Source organism: Papio anubis, chromosome 7, assembly GCF_008728515.1.
Source record: "Papio anubis isolate 15944 chromosome 7, Panubis1.0, whole genome shotgun sequence".
Classification (NCBI taxonomy): Eukaryota; Metazoa; Chordata; class Mammalia; order Primates; family Cercopithecidae; genus Papio; species Papio anubis.
In genome coordinates, this window is record NC_044982.1 from 11,920,392 (window position 1) to 11,939,706 (window position 19,315).

At 48.4% G+C, this 19,315-nt stretch overlaps 1 protein-coding gene across 1 annotated transcript; it reads right to left on the bottom strand.

Annotated features, from left to right (window-relative positions):
- Positions 1-219: 219 nt before the first annotated feature.
- On the bottom strand, positions 220-10,514 carry LOC101005744 (putative serpin A13). The gene is made up of 5 exons (XM_009212194.4): positions 10,311-10,514; positions 6,892-7,491; positions 4,478-4,748; positions 3,128-3,248; positions 220-1,354 (listed from the first exon to the last, which is right to left on the bottom strand). Exons 2-5 carry the CDS (start codon positions 7,472-7,474, stop codon positions 1,145-1,147), a joined length of 1,185 nt encoding a protein of 394 aa, XP_009210458.1. The 5' UTR covers positions 7,475-7,491; positions 10,311-10,514; the 3' UTR covers positions 220-1,144.
- Between the last annotated feature and the right edge of the window lie 8,801 nt (positions 10,515-19,315).

Here is a 19,315-nt window from a genome sequence, read left to right on the forward strand (position 1 = left end):
TGGGGGTGGGTTTTTCTCATGCTGTTCTCATGATAGTGAATAAGTCTCATGAGATCTGACAGCGTCATAATGGGCAGTTCCCCTGCACATGCACTCTTGCCTGCCGCCATGTAAGACATGCCTTTCTCCTCTTTCACCTTCCACCATGATCATGAGGCTTCCCCAGTCATGTGGAACTGTGAGTCCATTAAACCTTTTATTTAAAAAAAACAAATTACCTGGTATTGGGTATGTCTTTATTAGCAGCATAAGAACAGACTAATACAGTGGGTACAGACAGTTACAAATACCCACTGTGTGTCTAGACTGGGCAAAAAAATCTTTAGGACACTCATTTTTCCCATTCTACTCATTAATAGGTGGCCCTAAAGCAGGCTTTGTCTGTAGGCTGCAAAAAGGTGTTGCTCATATTTTTCTCAGCCCCACACATGAATTAAGGGGCCAATGCCACTCCCCTGCCCTGCTGGTCACACCAACTTAACCTCTTTGGGGATCATGGGGGCAAGTGCATTTAGCAACCTGCTGCTCAACATGTAGCCACCCTGCCAGTAACCTCAGCATCACTGGGACCTTGTGAGAAATATGGGACCTCAGGCCCCATCCCAGACCTGTTGAATCAAAATTTGCTTTCTAAAAAGACCCACAGGGAATTTGTGCATACAGTAAAGTTTGAGATTCATTAATTTAGCAAAATGGATAAGACTGGAAAGCAGCTCACCTGCTTTCTAGCTCAGTGAGCTGGAGCACGTCTCTGAAATTCTCTGATTCTCAGCTATGAGAAGGATTGAATCATTAGAAGTTGCCTTTTTAAAAATATTTACAAAATATAGGTACAATCCAAATATAAGCAATTTCATATGGTTCAACAAAATACTCATTTTGTTGGATTGTTGTGATAATTCATTTTAAAATGAGATAAAAGATAGAAAGCATTTGGTACATAGTGGGTGTTTGCTCAAGGTAATGACTGCCTGTGTGCAGGGAGAATAGCCTTGATCACCTTACCCCCATGGGTTCCTGTGAAAACCAAGCAAAAAAACCCAGGTATATGCAACTTTTCATTTAACTGGAGTCTATAATAGAAGGTCCCTGCTGTGTAGGCCATTCTGTTCCCTCTGAGTCACCCAGCATGTCTGAGGGGGCGTTATCCCAGTGGATTTACAATCTTCCCCAGAAAAAGCATGCTTCCCGTTTCCATGTGGAAAGTCATCACCAGGAAGGGCCGACTGAACTCAGTGCCTGGAGTGGGTGAGAGGTCAAGGTCTGGGTGAGGCCTGGGGGTAAGCTGAATGCTGGTGGCTGCAGCAGCTTCAGAGCCCTTCTCATCCAGAGTCATCATGGCCTTATGAGTGACCTGCAAGGAAAATTCTAGAATCATCAAGCCACCCCATAGGAAGGACAAACCAGGCCTTTATGTTGGGACCAATTTTTTTCTGTTCTGTTACTTAACCCCATATGTATCCATCTACTCACCCAGTCAGTGATTCTTCTATCTACCCTTTAAAAAATTCACTATCCATCTACTACTCTTACATACTTCTGCCTGACTGTTGTCCATCCATCATTGATCCATTCAACCAGCCAGCCAGCCAACCATACTCCACACCTCTCAACCATCTACTTACCTCTGCATGTACCACTTATGTATTCATATACCTATCCATGCACCACTCACTTACCCACCCATCCACGCATCATCCATGCACCCTGCTACCCATGCATCTTTCTATCCGTGATTCCAGCTATTCACTATTCACCTATTCTTTCATCCAATCACCAGTCTCCCCATCTATATCCATTTTTATGGCTGGCATCTGCACTTTACTGGTTGCAGTATATTTTGAATATCACACCAGCATCTATCTGTCCATTCACCCATTTCTCCATCCATTCATTCATGCATTCATCCAACCACTCTTTCACCCAATCATTATTGACTTAATCTTTCATTCACTTCATTTTGCTAATTTATCCTCACTCATTCAATCACTCGTTTATTCATGAGTTTATTCCGTGTGCATTTATTGAGTACCGATGCTGTGTACTCCACTGTGCCAGGGATGGTAAGGATAGAAACATGGATTTGACTGACTTTAAAAAAGCTCATCATTTGATCGGGAAGATAAGACAGGTAAAGAAAGCAAGAGTGGAAAGTTATCAGGAGAGATTTCTTTCTGCTTTGAATGTGGGGGTGAAGGATAACAACAGAGAAACCTTCATGGAGGAGGTAACATTTGTGCAAGGCCTTGAAGAATTGATATAACTTGAATATTCAGAGATGGGGGAGAACATTTTGGGTGGTTTGAAATTAAAAAGTCTGGGCTAGGCGTGGTAGCTCACGCCTGTAATCCCATCACTTTGGGAGACCGAGACGGGTGGATCATGAGGTCAGGAGATTGAGACCATCCTGGCTAACACGGTGAAACCCCATCTCTACTAAAAATCCAAAAAAAAAAAAAAAAAAAAAATTAGCCGGGCGTGGTGGCGGGCACCTGTAGTCCCAGCTACTCAGGAGGCTGAGGCAGGAGAATGGCATGAACCCGGGGGGCGGAGCTTGCAGTGAGCCGAGATCGCGCCACTGCACTCCAGCCTGGGCGACAGAGCGAGACTCTGTCTCGGGGGGAAAAAAAAAAAGTCTGAGCCAAAGTCAGAAGGTGAAAACTGTGGGGGCATGTAGGATACCGTGAAGTTCAGTTGAGCAGTTGCTGTGAATAGTAGGAAACATAGTCTGGACAGGAGGGTGATGACTAGATCATGGAAGACTGGGAAATCTTCAGTTCCCTGAGGACCAAGCTGTTCCCCATGTTCCCCGTCAGTTCCCCCACCTTTTTTTTTTATATATATATAACTTGTACTTTAGGTCTAAAAGCAGGAATGATCTCCCCAGAAAGCATCCAACCTGGGGACACAGTTTGCATATCTGCCTTCCCTTTCCTTATTTCCTTTGAGATCCCCAATGTCTTGACAAAGCAGGTGGCAGTCGCAGAATCAACGCAAGGAAGCAAATAGCAACTTGCAAAGTTAAAAGAAATAGCGTCTCCTGTCTTTAAGGAGGTCCTGGACATCTCCCTCCAGTGTTCATCAAAAGACACTGAGAGGCCCTCTGAACACACCGGCCCCAACCTACTTTAGAGATGTTCAGTCCAGGCTGCCCAGGGAAGCCTCCACCCACAGTCACTTGTGGGAGGAGCATCTCCAGTCTGTAGGTTCTAGAAATGGAAAATTTGGGGAAGTGGAAATCGAGTTCTCTGTGGAGAGACAGAAATTGGGTTGCAGTAAAGATCCTGAAACAGCCTCTCACCTTCTTCCCTGCTTGGGGTCCCTCTGCCCCACACACCCCCTCCATCCCATTCTCGGAGGGGCAGTGGGTGTGAGCTTTCTAAAAGGCATACCATCACCAATTCACCTCAGTGTGGGAAGGGGGTTGTAACTACACTGACATGGAAGCCCTACAAGGACAGTGTCATTCTCATGTGATAATAGTAGGTGATACAATGATGTTCCCAGGAACCCAGAACGGGCACACCTTGCCTGTTCTGGGGATCTGTCAAGCCTTCACAAAGCAAGTGATTCTGCTATGCCATGAATAAAGGATAAGAATCCCAGAGAGGGCTGGGTCAAGAAAGGGCACGTCAGGACCAGGAATTTGCACACACAAAAGCCCAGGGCTGAGGAACAGCCTGGCAAGTTCAGGAAACTGCAGGGAGCTCAGTAGGTTCCAGGAATAAGCATGGGGGAGTTGGGAACACGGAAAAAAGGCCGAGGAGGGAGAAGGCTGAGACTGGGAGAGGCCAGAGCACCAGGCTCTTCAACAGCGTGAGGGGCCAAGGGAGCCCATGTGGGCTTGTCTATTTGTCCTTTTAATTCTGTCTGCAGCAGAGGTGGGACTTGGGACCAGCCTCCAGACTTCTGGGCCAGTGCTCTCTCCAGTCCTTCCTCCCCAGAACCCAAACTGATATCTTCAAGGAGGCAATAACAGTGCCCTGGAGAGTGACAGAGCCCTGAGGGGGAACAATACCATGGAGGTGACAGCATCCCAGGGGGTAACTGTGTCCCTGCAGTGACAGTGCCATGACAATGTGTTCTGGGGGTGATGATGCCATGGGTGGAAGGTGATAGTGTCCTGAGGGCAATAGTGTCTTGGAGGGGTGACAATACCTGTGGGGTGACAGTGTCCTAGAAATAACAGTGACTGGGGAATGACAGTGTTCTGGGGTGTGACAGTATTCTGGGAAGGTGACAATATCCTGAGGGATGACAGTGTCCTGGAGGTGAGATGTCCTGGGTGATGTGACAGCATCGTGGTGGATAACAGTGCTCTGAGCAGGGACAGTGTCCTGGGGTGACCGTGCCCTGGAGGTGACAGTGTCTTGGGGTGATAACGCTCTTGAGGTGACTGTGCCCTGGGGACACTTTACAGTGGCTGAGGGAGAAGGTGGGGCCTGGCCTTCCCAGGGCTCTGCTGTGTGCGGGCTACCTGGTCCTGAGCAGACTGTCCCACTTAATCAGTGTTTCGGGCAGCAAGGCATCTTCCAGCTGCCTCATCTTGCCCCTGTTGGGGAAGATGAAGAAGGTGGTGGTGTTCCCAGCATGGTCCATCTGCAGCACAGAGCATTGCAACTCAGGGTCATGCAGGAAGCGGTGGCTGGCCTTCTCCTTCATCATGGGCACCCACACAGCCCTGTGCTCATCTACAAAGAACTCCTTTGGGCTGGTGGCACGTGAGTCAAAGGGTTTCATCCACTCAGCTGAGGGGAAGAGCAACACAAAGTCATCCTCACAGAGAACCGAGAACGGGCTTGGGGTCACCCTTCTGGCAGCTTGTGGGAGTGGGGAAAGCACCTTGGATGCTGGAATCTTGGAGTCCACACTCAAGAAGCCAAGCCCCACTCAATAACTCACTCCCGAGAGGTCCCTGAGTACCTGTGTGGCCCTGGGGCTGAGCCCGGAGCCTCCCTGAGCTTCTGTCCTCATTTGAAAATGATCAATACTATTAGAAACTATTACAATAGGATAATAAGATTATAATCACATAAACACAAATGCTCTCTCATCTCCTTAATCTCTCCTGGAGGTGGTTAATTTTTAAGAAAAAATGTAGCCAGGTGCGGTGGCTCAAACCTGTAATCCCAGCACTTTGGGAGGCCGAGACGGGTGGATCACGAGGTCAGGAGACCGAGACCATCCTGGCTAACGCGGTGAAACCCCATCTCTACTAAAAAAAAAATACAAGGCCGGGCGCGGTGGCTCAAGCCTGTAATCCCTGGGAGGCAGGGGCAGGTGGGATCACAGGTCAGAATCAAGAACCATCCCTTCCTTTCCCGGTGAAACCCCGTCTCTACAAAATACAGAGTGGCAGGAGGCGCCGTAGCAGAAGCCCTGTAATCCCAACTACTCGGGAGGCTGAGGCAGGAGAATAAGAAGCGTCAACCAAAGTGAGGAGCTTACAGTGAGCGAGATCAGCCCTGCATAGCCCTGGGAGCTCAGAACTAAGACTATCTCGGGCTCAAAATAGCGGGTGAGGTGCGTGGCGGGTGCCTGTAGTCCCAGCTATTCCGGGAGGCTGAGGCAGGAGAATGCAATAAACCAGGAGAAGCAGGGCTTGCGGTGGCTGAGATCCGGCCACTGCACTCCAGCCTGGGCGACGACGAGACTCTGTCTCAAAAAGAAAAGAAAAAATGTTATCACTGTGGCACAAGCTTCTTGAACGTAGGTGTGGATTTGAAGGCTGGGTTCTGCCTGGCTTTGAAATCTAGACAGAGATTACTGCAAGTGGTTTCTCATATAAAGTGGACACGATAATATCTATCTTGTTGGGTTGTGATGAGAATTAAAATTAAATATGCACAGAGCCGGTATGTTAATAAGAACTTTGTAGTCAATATATGTGTGTGTATGTGTAACCATGCCTACAAATAAACACCATCAACAGTCATAGATGCATATTTGAGTGATGCCTCGCTGGCTCAGGCAAATAAGCTTTTTTCTTTTTAAAAAATCTGTTTTCTCATCTGTAAAATGGGAACATTGATCTTAGGCATATCTGCTAAGATAAGACTGGTCTGTTTCACCCAGGTGAGAGTCAAGAGAGACTGTGGGGTACACACACTTTGAGATCTACAGAGCACTGTATGAATGTGAGGACTGAGTTCACCTCCTGAGTCCTGAATGAGAACAAGGGGATAACAACAAGCGTCCCCTGCCCGCCCCCAAATGGCCACCATGGCATCATGTGGTCTATTAAACTAAGTCAGGCATTAACAGCGGTGGATTGAATGTCATGACTGTATTGTTTAAACACACACAATGGTGGGGACATGCAGCCTGTTCACTGTCTTGGAAAAAATTAAGGACTTTAAAAAAAATGTAGGATTCTTCCTGCTCTAATCCATGCCTCCTAAGGCCTGCCAGAGGAAGGAAATTCAGGTTCCTTAATACAGTGGTGGCTTCTAGAGTTACTCAAAGGGGAGCTCATAGTCTTCCATTAGCAGAATCACCTGTATGAGGAAGGGAGGTGAGCTTCTTCAAACGCAAGGTCATGGGTCTTGGACTTACCCCACTGAAATCAGAATCACTTAGGATAGGTACGAGATACCTGCATTAAACAAACTCTCTAGAAAGTTCATATGCACATTAAGTTTGAAAAACTCTTCTTTAAAAACAAACTCTTCCAGTGTCATTAACATGGAGAAAGGGATGAGTTCCGTGTTACTGGAGGCATTCAAGCAGAGACATCAAGAACTCAGGGGCAGACACTCACTGAGTGTCATCTATATCTAAGTCAGGAGGGGACACTTTCCAGCTGCTGTAAGGGGTGGGGCTCGGGTGTGGTTGGAGCCTGGGTTCTGGGATTCTGGGAAGGAGGTTTGCATTGGGCACACACGCTCTTACCTCTGAGGAGCATGTGATTCACCAGAACTGCTGTGGTTTCACTGCTGAGGTCCTTCTCCCAGGCCCCAAGCTTCCCCTGGGTCTGCTTCTCTATGTATTCGTCAATGTGTTTTTGGGCCTCCTCTAGGCTCTGGTTGGCCCTTGTGCCCAGGCCGCTGAACCTGTGCTGGGCCATGGTCAAGAGGAGCCGGGGACCCTGCCCAGGGAGCCTGAGCATCAGATCCCAGAAGCCCTCCTGGATCTCCGCCTCAGGCACCACAGTGAGGTTGAACCCCAGGCCCTCCAGGAGTTTGGTCCTGCTGGCCCCTGGGGCCCCCCGAGAAAGCAAGGCCAAGGCCAGGGAGAGGCTCACCGGGGAGAAGAGAATGTTCTCTCCAGGGGCATTCACAGCCAACTGTCTGTAGAGTTTGAAGGCAAAGTCTATGTTGCTCACAGAGATTTTGTGGCAGGGCAGGGCAGGCCCAGGGCTGCTGTCCTGGGGGCCAGAATGGATGAGATCCGAAGCTTCTTGGTCAACCAGAGCCACACAATGAGCCCCAGCCATGAGCACAGTGACCAGCGGCCACCACCAAGGGGTTTCCATCCTCTGGGGTCCTTGGTCTGAAAGCAGCGTGGCAGAGAGGACAACAACGTCAATGGTAATGATAACGATAATGTGTGATATTCACAAAGTGTCTGCCCGGTGCTAGGCACCCAGCAAATACTTCAAGGCTCTCCTTGCCTCTCCTGGGGGCTCCCGTCCCATCTTCTCCTCCCCACCCCACAGCTTCCTGCTCACAGACAGACATGGGGGATCTCTGGACAAAGTCAGAGCCCCTCGTCCAGAGGACCCTTCTATGAATCCTGCCTGCGCCAGATCCCAGATCTACGACCTTGGGCGATCCACTTAGCCCATCTGAGCCCCACTTCTTATCCCTGACCTTAGACTTGCAGGAAGCTTGTAAGGAGAGGAGGGCCAGGAGGTGCCTCATGGTACAGCAAGGAGTCCAGGGCTCTGCTCGCATAAGCCCAGCAACCTTAGGCAAGTGGCCTTGCCTCTCAGGACCTTGGCTTCCACTCTGTGGGATGCTGCTAAGAATCCCCACATCACAAAGCTACAGAAATTCAAAGTGTGCACAGAGCACACTCAGCCCAGGAGCCGGCACAGAGAGCCCAGGAGGGGCAGCGGACTTGGGGCCTCCCTTCCAGTGGTCTGACTCAGCGGGCCTCCGTGGAGTATGGAATCCATTTTGGCAAGGGTCTGAGCTGGTCCTGGGCCCCACTTAGGGAACCACTGTGATCCTTTTAACAGGAAAATCAGATGTGTTCACTCCCTGCTAGAGACTTCCAATGGCCCTATAGCAACCAAGAGAAATCCTGTGTTTCTCACCACACCTTAGGAGGCCCTACATGACAGGGCCCTGCTAGCCTTTCTCGCCTCCTCTTTTTTTTTTTTTTTTGAGACAGAGTCTTGCTCTGTCACCCAGGCTGGAGTGCAGTGGCGTGATCTAGGCTCACTGCAACCTCCACCTCCCAGATTCAAGTAATTTCCTAGTAGGAACACTGTTTCACCATATTGTCCAGGCTGGTCGAACTCCTGACCTCAGGAGATCTGCCCACCTCGGCCTCCCAAAATGTTGGGATTACAGGCATGAGATACTGTGCCTGGCCTCTGACCTCCTTCTGACCATCCTTTCCCTCCCTCCCTCTGCTCCAACCATCCTGGCCTTCTTGCTAGTCTAGAACTTACCAAGCTTCTTCTTCCTGCTCAGGACCTGTGTTCTTGCTGTTGGCTGCCCGAAGCAGCCTTGCTCTGACCCTTTCCACAGCTCACTTCCTTCCTTCACTCAGTTGTCGGCTCAAAGGTCACCTCCCCAGAGAGACCCCACCTCTGCCCTTGCCACCCTCACCCTGCCTGGTTTTTCTGATGCCCATCTGGCATGATAGGACATGTTTGTCTGGTTTCTCCACTAGAAGACAAGCTCCATGAGAGCAGATACTCTGTCTCATGCACGGTTCATTCCTAGCGCTCAGCGCAGAGTGCTCTCTCAACAATATTTGTTGGAAAAAACAAATCGTTCATGGGCTAACCTTTGGGGGGCCTCCTTCTAGGGCTTCTGCCTTACCCAGAGCACAGGCATTTTCCTGCCTCTCTGGGACCTAACACTGGACCGTTCCTAGCTTTCTCTGCCACAAGTGCTTGGCCTCACATGTCCACTCTAGGCTTGGGTTAATAACTGACAGAATCGACCATCACCACAACCCCTTGTCCTGCCTCTGATTTTCCATGGGACCTTGGGCAGCCCTGGGCCTTTCTGAACTTGAGCTTCCTCATCTGCGTAAGAAACAATCAGCTCAGCCTCAGCCTCGGCCTCCAGGAAAGCCTCTGTTCCCTGTGATTTACTTACTGACAGAGAACCAACTATCTCCATTTACCCATTTGCCTGGTAATCTGCTGTGGTGAATATCTTGGTTTTGCTGAAGTTTGTACTTTCATTGTCTTGTCTTTAACCTTCATTCATTCACTCATTCACTCATTCATTCATTGAACAAACATAGACAAAACGTCTGCTGCATGTCAGGACTTGAATTGTACGCTGGGGACACAATATGAAAGAGACACAGTGGTTCCCTTGGGAAGGCTCGGGTCCTGTGGGACAGACAGGCAGAGATCTGCACAGGGTGGTGTGTGCTGCATGGCCAGGCTGGTGACAAGCTGTCTCGGGTCCAGTGTTCTGTCCATGTTCGCATTCTTTAGGTGGGGTTCCATTGTGCCCTGCTGGTGAGGGTGTAGTTGGAACCTAGCAGCAGCAGAGGCTTCCTCTGAGGGCCCACAACCATGGAGCTTTTGAGCAGAAAGGATGCCCTGGTCTAACCTGGGCCTTGGACAGACAGGAACACTGAGGCCCCGAAAGACGCTCATTCATGTACTCGCTGACTCACTCACTGAATGAATATTCAGCAGTCAGGGCAACAGGGACTGGCAGCCTGGGCTCTGCCTGGAAGGAGCGTGCCAGTGATTGCAGGGAAATGCGGGGAGCTGATTACAGCTCAGTGAGGAAAGGACGATGGCAGTTAGAGGCGAACCGCAAAGGGTGAATGAGGAGCCTATAGGAGGCATGGAAGGTAGAAGTTCCTGGAAGGCTTCCTGGAGGAGGTGGCACCTGAACTGAAACTGGAAGATGGAGCAAGAGAGAGGCAGGAAAGGGATTTGGGGGTTTCAGCAGAGGCAAGAACATGCTTGAGGCCATGGAGGCAGGGTGAGTCGGCACCACTCCAGATTGTTGCCTATATGCACAGCTCCTGTTGCACAGTGTGCACGTGAGTGTGTGTGTGTGTGTATGTGTAGGTGTGTGTAGCATGATGATCTAACTTGTGGCAAGTTCAACAAGTCAGCTGGGGAACTGGGGATCTAGCCCCACCCACAGCCCCCAACTCACCTGAAAGTGAATGCTTTCCGTGAGCTTTTGGAGGAGCTGGGGGAGATTCGGCAGGTTTAACGGCCCTTGAAAAACTGCGTTCCTCAGGGAGGGTTGTGATGGGCTGGATTTCTGGGAATAACTCAGACTGAATAAGGCTGCCCTTGGCTCAGTGTCCACCCTTGGCAAAAACCAGCAGAGGAAAACAATCTGCCCTCCATTAGGGTTATGTGGAAATCCGTGTGTGGAGAAGAACATGGGCGGTGTCCTGGAATTGGGGCGGGTATCCTGGAATTGGGGCGGGTGTCCTGGAAGTGGGGTGGGTGTCCTGGAATTGGGGCGGGTATCCTGGAATTGGGGCGGGTGCCCTGGAATTGGGGCGGGTGTCCTGGAATTGGGGCGGGTGTCCTGGGTGCAGGTTCCACCACTTTTGTTGTGCCTGACACTCCCAGGCCTCAGTTTCTTCCCTCGCCCTCCTTACTGCTCAAGGTTGACAGGAAAGTTAAGCCTAGTGATATACATAGAGGTTCTAGCAAAAGGCTGAGCAAATTGGAGCGATGCTCCGCCCTCTCCTGGTCACATTCTTTTGCCCAACACACATTATGGACACTTAACTGTTGTGTCAGACACTGTGCTCATCACAAGAAAACAGAGACGCCCAAGTCAGAGTTCTTGCCTCCAAGGAGCTTGAGTTACGGTATTTTTAAATGTCATAATTGCTTTTTCATTCGGGCTCTAATACCTTTTAAGTTGTAATGGCTAGTTACAATGTAATGGTTGCTTCTTTGGGAAAGTCGATAGAACTTTCCCCTTTCATGCAATGTGAACAGAAAAGTTAATATGTACTCAACAGAAGGAGTGTTTGCAAAGCCTTAGCGAATCAAACGCTTCGTCTTTCCTGAGCTGGCTTGGAGGCAGGGGTGGCACAAGAGGACCTGCAGATTGAGTGCAGATAAGATTCCCAGGAGATAATGGGTCTGAGCCAGAATTAATTTTCTTCCAGCTTTGCTTGTTATTCCTATATTTTTGCTCTGCTTATCCACTGTCTTGACATCAATAGCCACACGGTCACCTCTTGTTGACTTCCTAAAACCTTCAATTCTTGATGTTCACATCAGGGATGGCACCACAGGGATCTATTATGAGCTTCATTGTATTCATTCATTCACTAATTCATTCATTCATCATGGAATGCTTACTGCATCTGAGGATGATGCATTAAGTACTGGGGAATAAGGCAAATCCTGCCCTCAAGGATTTTTTTTAATGGCTTTATTGAGATATAATTTATATATTATATATTTCACCCACTCAAAGTGTGCCATTCAATATTTTTAGTATATTGACAGAATTACATAACCATAACCACAATCGAATTTATTTATTTATTTATATTTCAATACGTTTTAGTGGAACAGGTGGTATTTGGCTACATGAATAAGTTCTTTAGTGGTGATTTCTGAGATTTGGGTGCACCCATCATCCAAGCAGCGTACACTGTGCCCTATTCGTAGTCTTTTACTCCTCCCACCCCTCCCACCCTTTCCTCAGAGTCCCCAGAGTCCCCAGAGTCCACTGTATCATTCTTGTGTCTTTGCGTCCTCACAGCTTAGCTCCCACTTATAAGTGAGAGCATACAATGTTTGGGTTTCCATTCCTCAGTTACTGCACTTAGAGCAATGGCCTCCAGTTCCCTCCCGGTTGCTGTGAATGCCATTATTTTGTTCCTTTCATGATTGAGTAGTATTCCATGGTATATACAGACCACAGTTTCTTTATCCATTCCTTGACTGATGGGCATTTTGGCTGGTTCCATATTTTTGCAATTGCTAATTGTCCTGATACAAACGTGTGTGCAGGTATCTTCTTTTCTTCTGGGTAGATACCCAAGAGTGGGATTTCTGGAGGATTTTCTTTTTGTTATGGAAAAATGCAAACCTATACAAAAATAGAGAGAATGGTATAATGCGCCCCTATATGCCCATCAGCAGCGTCAGTTATTTTCAGTGTAAGACCAATATCATTTTTTGATACCTTCCAATCTCTTTCTCCCTGTGGAATATTTCAAAGCAAATCCTATAAAATATTTCATTTTATGTACAAAAATTGCGAAAAAAATCTTAATTGTAATAGCATGTCACACTTTTAAAAACAATAATTTCTTAATGTTATCAAGCCATTGTTTCCCTGATTCCTAATCATTTTTTCTTTGAATGTCAAGTGTCTTCTGTACTTTCTTTTATTAACATCACAGTCTTTGCATCGAGATACATAGCAATGATAGCAGATTTCTTTTTAAACTTAGTATTAAATAGTAAATATCTTTCCCCATTTAAATTTTACATTACTCTGACAAGAAAAAACAAATTAAAACTCAAGTTACTTCAAGCCTGGACACACTTCCATGATTAGCCGGGCTGCGTAAGAGTTGGAGGCTTCATTCTTTCTGCTATGTAAGCAGATTCAGGCTCTAGAAAGATGGGACCAGGTTATACAATTGTTTTGAAAACTGTGCTACAAAAATGGATGGCCTGTTATAAGCCAGGATACAAAGTAAGGATGGGGTTAAGGGAGGTACATTTTCTTCAAGAAAAATAGCAAATTTCTCAGTGGGACTGAAAGAACTGTAACACAAACAGAGCTGAAACACGGCCCACTGCTCACCACATTGTGTGCAACAAGAAGGAGAGAAGAACTGATCTGTTTTGGGGAGCCCAGACCTAGGGGCTCCCCAAGCCAGGGCTGTGACACCCTCTTTGGGGCTCTTTGGTTCCTCGTGTCTCCAAGCTTGTGGGTGCCACCAGGTTCCCCTTGTTCAGATGTGGGTGCCCATAACGGAAGCCACGTGTGGTACATCTGGTCCAGCCACAGCATTGCATGGAGCCAGCACCTGTGCCAGTGCTTAGAGCTGCCCACCCCGCCACAGCAGCCAGCATGCCTGGCTGTGTGCAATGGCCAGACCCTGCGCTCACTCACTCACACACCCATTGCTGCTCTGCGCCTGGCTCGCCAAGGGTGTGGTGGGCTTGCAGGGGAAGTGTCAGTACCCACACCTCCTCCTCTTCTTCCCTGGGCACTGGGCATGTTTGCTCTTCTTCAGCTTTGGTTGGGTTGGCGATTACCCATTTGCCCTTCTCTTGTAGCAGGGGTCACAGTTCAGAGTTCAACCAGTTCCATCGTGTCAGTTTCCTTGTTACTGGCAGGAGCCCCATTCCTGTGCCACCACAGACCCTTTGTGAGAAGACATCTGGCTGGTACCTCAATACCCTGCAACTTCATCTTGGGGAAAGGTTGGGGTTTCTCAGCCCCAAGGGGCAGAGATCTCCCTGTGATGGTGGAAAAACTGGGTCGGTGGGCATGAACTGGATCATGGTGCCCCACACTACATCCCATGGCACTGCAAGTGGCCTGCAGCAGAGAGACCCTGATCCTCAGTGCCCTCCCCATGCCAGAAGAGGTGTGTGACCGTGACCCTAATTGTTTTTTTTTTATAGTTGGTTTATTTCAATTAGGATCCAAATAAGTTCTATACATGACATTTAATCTCTCTCTCTCTCTCTAATTGAGGTAAAATTCACATTACCTAAAATTAACCATTGTAAAGTGTTCAATTTGGTGACATTTAGTACATTCACATGTTGTGTAACCATTACCTCCATTTGGTTTCAAACTATTATAATCACCCCTAAAGGAGATTCCTTACCCATTGAGTAGTCATCCCCATTCTTTCTCTCCTTTAACCCCTGCCAACCGCTAATCTGCTTTCTGCGTCTGTGAATTTACCTGTTCTGTTTTACATAATGGAATCATACAATACGTGGTCTTTGTGCCTGGCTTCTTTCACTTAGCATAATGTTTTCAAGGTTCATCCACATTGTAGCATTTGCCAGTGCTTCACTCCTCTCAAACAAAGCTGGGTTTATTAAACTCTCTGAGCAAGGGAGAACACCATCCTGGCAGTGCAGCAAAATCTTGAAAGAGGGTAGTTAAGGGAAATACAGCGTCTCATGGGCTGGAGTTACTCTATGGTGGTTTCTGAGTGATACTTCTAAAGCGTGGCCAGGATTTGTAAACTAAGCAAGTAGTCAGTGTTCTTATCTATAAAACTCATTTTGAGTCTGTGTGGAGTCACTCTTAGAAGCATTTTCTGTGGCTTTGCCTTCGAGCACATAGGTCTGAACATGCTGCTATCAATACATTCTGGACGTAGGCAGTGCATGTAACAAGTCATGGTTGGGTATAGTTTACCTGTTTTGCACATACTGGTTCAGTTTGCTTTACAAGTTGTGATTTTTGTTTCATTTTTTTATTGTGGTCAATAATTTTGCCCAGAGACGATGCTCTGGGTATCTGGGGAGAGGATGGGCATCAGGAAAGGGCTGTTGAAATGCACAATGGTCAGTGGGGTTTCCTTTGTAGAGAATTGAAGCTTAATTCCTCTGTGCCCTTCTTGGCCACATCAATCACAGCCCTTAGCAGCACCTGTGGGCCCAAGAGGGTGTCATGCGTGTTTCTGGTGTGGCAGAGGCTGTAGGCAGTGGAGCAGGGTTGTGGAACCCAGCCAGGTCTTTGACATGTGTTGTTATTATTATTCTTTGTAATCCACCTGATGGTCCTCTAGAGTAGATGTTCTCCCATCATTCAAGAGCAGAGGCAGTAACAGTGATGCCAGGTAATTTGGCCAAAGTCATGTGACCAAGATCTGAACTGGACTTTGAAGGTTTGCTGACTCAAAAGTCACCATGGGGAGCTGTGTGGTGAGAGGAAGGGCTCAGAGAAGAAAGGAGGAGTAGACAGGAGAATCAGCTGCATGGAATTTGTGGACATTGTTTCCCAATTTCCCAGCTGGTAGATCTATGTAAAATGGATGTTGAGCAAGTGGAAGGAACCCTTTTAGCAATATATGAATCATCCCGTGTCTTCAACCTCAATGCACCATCGCCTATTCAACTTCAAAGTACCATCTTGTTTCCAGACACCTCTATCACCCATCAGCTCCTCCTATTATGGCTCCTTGATGTCCCCGGCCTGGAATATGAAAATCCCATCATTTGAATGACTCTCTGGTCAATATTTTCAGATGTATTCATTTTTCCTTATGTCAGCCACTCATGGTCCCTCTGTCCTGTAGCCGGGGGAAATTTTGGCTCCAGTAGCCACTTGCAGTCTGTCCCCTTTTTGTCTATGTCTGAACTGCCGAGTATACCTGGAACCACACACCTGTACAGGTTAGTGACACAGTGGTCTCCAGACCCCACGGGACCCTTATTAGTGCTTGCTAGAACATCGAGGTTTCCTGATGTGTCCTCGTTTCCCCTCCTCCAGACTTCTGGGCTTTTTGCTTCCCCATGATGGACTCAGCAGATAACATCTCTTTCTATGGCACAGGGAAAATTAGAAGTCATTTGGCAGGAGTGTCCTCACATTTTTGACAAGAAGAAATCCTGAATTCCATCCCTCCTGCCCAAATTTCCCTACTGAACTTCAGATCCATAGAGCCCATTCTCTATTGGACTTCTCTTCTTAGATGACATCCAGGCATCTCCAACTCCACATGTCCACATCAGGATTTATCTTCTTCCTGCACAAAACGTTATTCATAATCCTTAGCTTATAGAACGGCATGTGGATTTCAGTTCCCCAAGTTTCCAACCCAGCAACTTGGGTGCCGTCTTTGCTTCCTTTCTGTCCCCCACACAATCAACCATGAAGTCTCCTCAATTCTGTCCAATAAATATCTCTCCAATTGGTCTCCTTTCCTCTCTGTCCTCTCCCAATTCCTAGCGAAGCTGAAACTCTTGGTCATTGTGTTATCTTCTTTTCACCAAGTCAACACTGAATACCCTATCCATTCTTCCCTGCTCAGCCAGGGTGATCTTAGTGAAATCTAATCAAAACGCCTCCCTTTGTATAATATTCACTGTGGCTCACCACTCTTTGAATAAACTCTGAGATCCTTAACATGGTTTCCAAGGCATGTTCTTGTTCATGTTTTTCTCTTTAGCTCCACAGATGACCATGGTTCCCTCAAACATCGGTCATCCAGACCATAAGATCTTCTTCTAGCTCCATGGCCACACCACACTCCCTCTCCTTTTCTGCTGGTATGTCTCCCTGGTGTCTCCTCTTCAGTGTACAGGATTTTGCATTTGAGGACGGTTCTTCTAGGAGACCAAACTTGACTCTTCTAGTCTGGAGTTGATTCCTGCCCTCTCCGGACATCCTGTACCCCACTCCTCAGGGCTGCTGTCATGCCCATGTTCAGTTTTCTGTCTTGTTCGATAAATTGAACACTCTATGAGGGCAAATTTCAGGTCCACTTTCTTTACCTCGGAATCCCCAGGGCCAGCTCAGGGCCTGCACTTGGAGGGTTGGCAATTTGCATGGGCTGAATGAGAGAGTAAGTAGGTGTCTTTTATTGGTGTCAGTGCCTCTCAGGCTTGGACTTAACTTCTGGTTAGTGAGGGAGGTAATAAGCCAGGACAGGGGCTGGCTTGTCCCTGCAGCTAGTGTCAGGAAGCCATTTAAGGGCAATAGTTAGTGATCAGCAGGTGGATGTGCCCTCAGCTCCCAGGGGAGGGAGAAGAATGAAACTAAGCCCCACACTCACAGATCTGGGGCCCAGACGCTCCCTTAAGGGAGGAACTCAGTTTTCAGCCAGCAATTTCCAGACCGAAGTCACAGAAGGGAATGAACCCTGGGCTGTGGTAAGGCTCCTTAGACACCTGGACTGAGGCCGGGAGGGACTGGGGACAGGAGTTGGGCAGGTCAGAGCCTTGTCCAATGCTATGTCGTCTGGCTCCAGTCAAGGCACGAGAAGCCATGCCAGCCTGGATGAGGAGTTAGTTCACATGGGAAAGATCATCTCAGGAGTTTTTAAATTGCTGTCAAAAGAATGTTCAGACTCCGGAGCAAGCATTTCAGTGACTTGCTGACTTCTTACACATGGATGCACACAGACATACACACTCTATCATGGTTTTCACCTTACAGGTGAGAAAACTGAGTCAATGCGAAAACATCCTCTTCAGGGGAAAAAGTAGCTTTTATAGTTCATTTGGCACTTCTCACAGGTCATTCTTGGACCTCCTAGGCACCCCATCTCCCCATCCTCAGTCTTCCCCAGTGATCAACTCCCTCTGCCCTCATCTGTACCACCCAGTGCTGATCTCAAGTCCAGGACGTCAACCCTTCTCTAGTCTGTACCTCCAGCCCCCTTGACTCCCGTCCTTCTGATCAGCACTTGGCCTTCTTGAAGCCCACAAGGGGACTGATAAGAATGGAGAAATATTCCACCAGATGGGGGTTTCCACAACTGTCTGTAAAGTCTGGAACCACCAAGAATTCCTGGAGCTGGACCTCCAAGGCGCTCATCAGTGAGCCTGGCTGACCTGCCGTGACACCCTGGTCCACTCTCTGTCCCATTTTGTTCCTTTTTCTGCCCCTACCTCTGGCAAATATCACTAAGCAGGTGACTTTGCCTCCTATACTAGAAATCATCAGAGTCATTGGAGGAGAGGAGGTCACCTGATCCTCCCAATAAACACACACCCTCACCAGCCCCCTCGCCAGGCCCTCCCTGCGTTCCCGTGACAGTGGAAGCCTTGACCCTTGATCCTTGCCCTCCACCTGTGCCCTCTCCAGGAATGCTTCATGCAGCCTGGCCGACTGCTCATTCTGCAACTCGGAGTTGAAGGCAATGTCAAACCACCTGTGAACCGTAACCTTAGGATGGTGCCAAACCACCTGTGAATTGTAACCTGAGGAGTTGTGCCACTCTGCAACCCTGGTTGCTTGTCACCCTGCCTCCTGAATCCTTTCTATGGTTATGCAAGCTTGCTCAAGGCTCTCACATCTGTCAAGCACTGCAGCTAACTTCAGCCTAGCACTCACTACCCACCACCCTCTCTCTCTCCTTCCCTAAAGGCCAATCTAAACAGGCATTTGCACGCTGTCTTGCCTTCCCTCTCTCCCTCTCCTGCTCACTCTCCAGCCCACTGCGGTCCTCTCTTAATTCTGCTAACATTGCATTTGTGATCCTGAGTGGTTTTAGATCACTAAATCCCACGGACCCTTTCATTCCATTCATTCATCATTTGTCTCTAGGTTTTCTCCCCTCTCCCCTGGATAAGTCTCTCCTCTTGGTCCTGTGGCAACAGCTTTCTCCCTGTCCTCTTGTCTCCTGCCCCACGCTGGTGACTCTCCTTGGTGGGTTGTCCTTTCTTAGCCAGTCCTTGAGGTTCCCCTTTTCTTTTCACTCCATGGCACTCATTTGAGGGGACACCCTCAATACTCACTTGCCCATCCCAGGGGAGGATCCCGAATGCTTCCCTCCAGCCCAGATTTCTCTCCTGACTTCAGCCTTGCTGCTTCCTGAACAAGCTCCTGGGGTGTCTCCCAGGAACCTCAGACATGGGAGGTCCAAATCTGAATGTATCGACTTCCCTTGCCAGCAAGCCCCTGCTGGGTTTCCTATTCAAAGAACTGGGGATCACCCAGGGGCCCAAACCCAAATATAGTGATTCTCCCTTCCACCCCACCTGCAATCAGAAATTCACACCCATTCTCCTCAAAGTCTTTCAACAGAATCATGCCTGCTCTCCCTCCCCAGCTCTGACCTATTTTGCCCCAGTTTCCACAGAGACCCCTCGATGTCCAACCCACATCCTTGTCCTGGGTTATGAATCATTTTTCTACTCAGCAGCCAGAGTACTTTTCTAGTGTGCAAAGCTGCTTCCATCACATCTGAGTTTAAACTCCCTTAAAGCTCCCTGTGGCCCTAAGGAAACACTTGGGAATCCTTGCCAGTGGCCAGCCCCTCTGCAGCCCAGCGGCTCTGTCATGGCCCCTTCCTCTCTGTAGCCCCTCAGCCTCTCTGCTCTTTGCCCCAGAGCCACCCAATTTCTTTTGGTTTCTTGAATGCTACCATTGCTCTTTTTCCCATCTGAAGTGTTGTCCCCTCTGTTCACTTGACCACCTTCTCTTTCCCTGACCTCAGCACAGAAGTTGCCTCCTCTAAGAAGCCT

Coding starts and splice junctions, on each gene's coding strand:
- LOC101005744 (XM_009212194.4), bottom strand. CDS start 7,474: ATGGAAACCCCTTGGTGGTGGCCGCTGGTCACTGTGCTCATGGCTGGG. Junction 4,749..6,891: donor GAATCACATGCTCCTCAGAG/GTAAGAGCGTGT, acceptor TCTTCCCCTCAG/CTGAGTGGATGAAACCCTTT. Junction 1,355..3,127: donor CTGGACTGAACATCTCTAAA/GTAGGTTGGGGC, acceptor TTTTCCTTGCAG/GTCACTCATAAGGCCATGAT.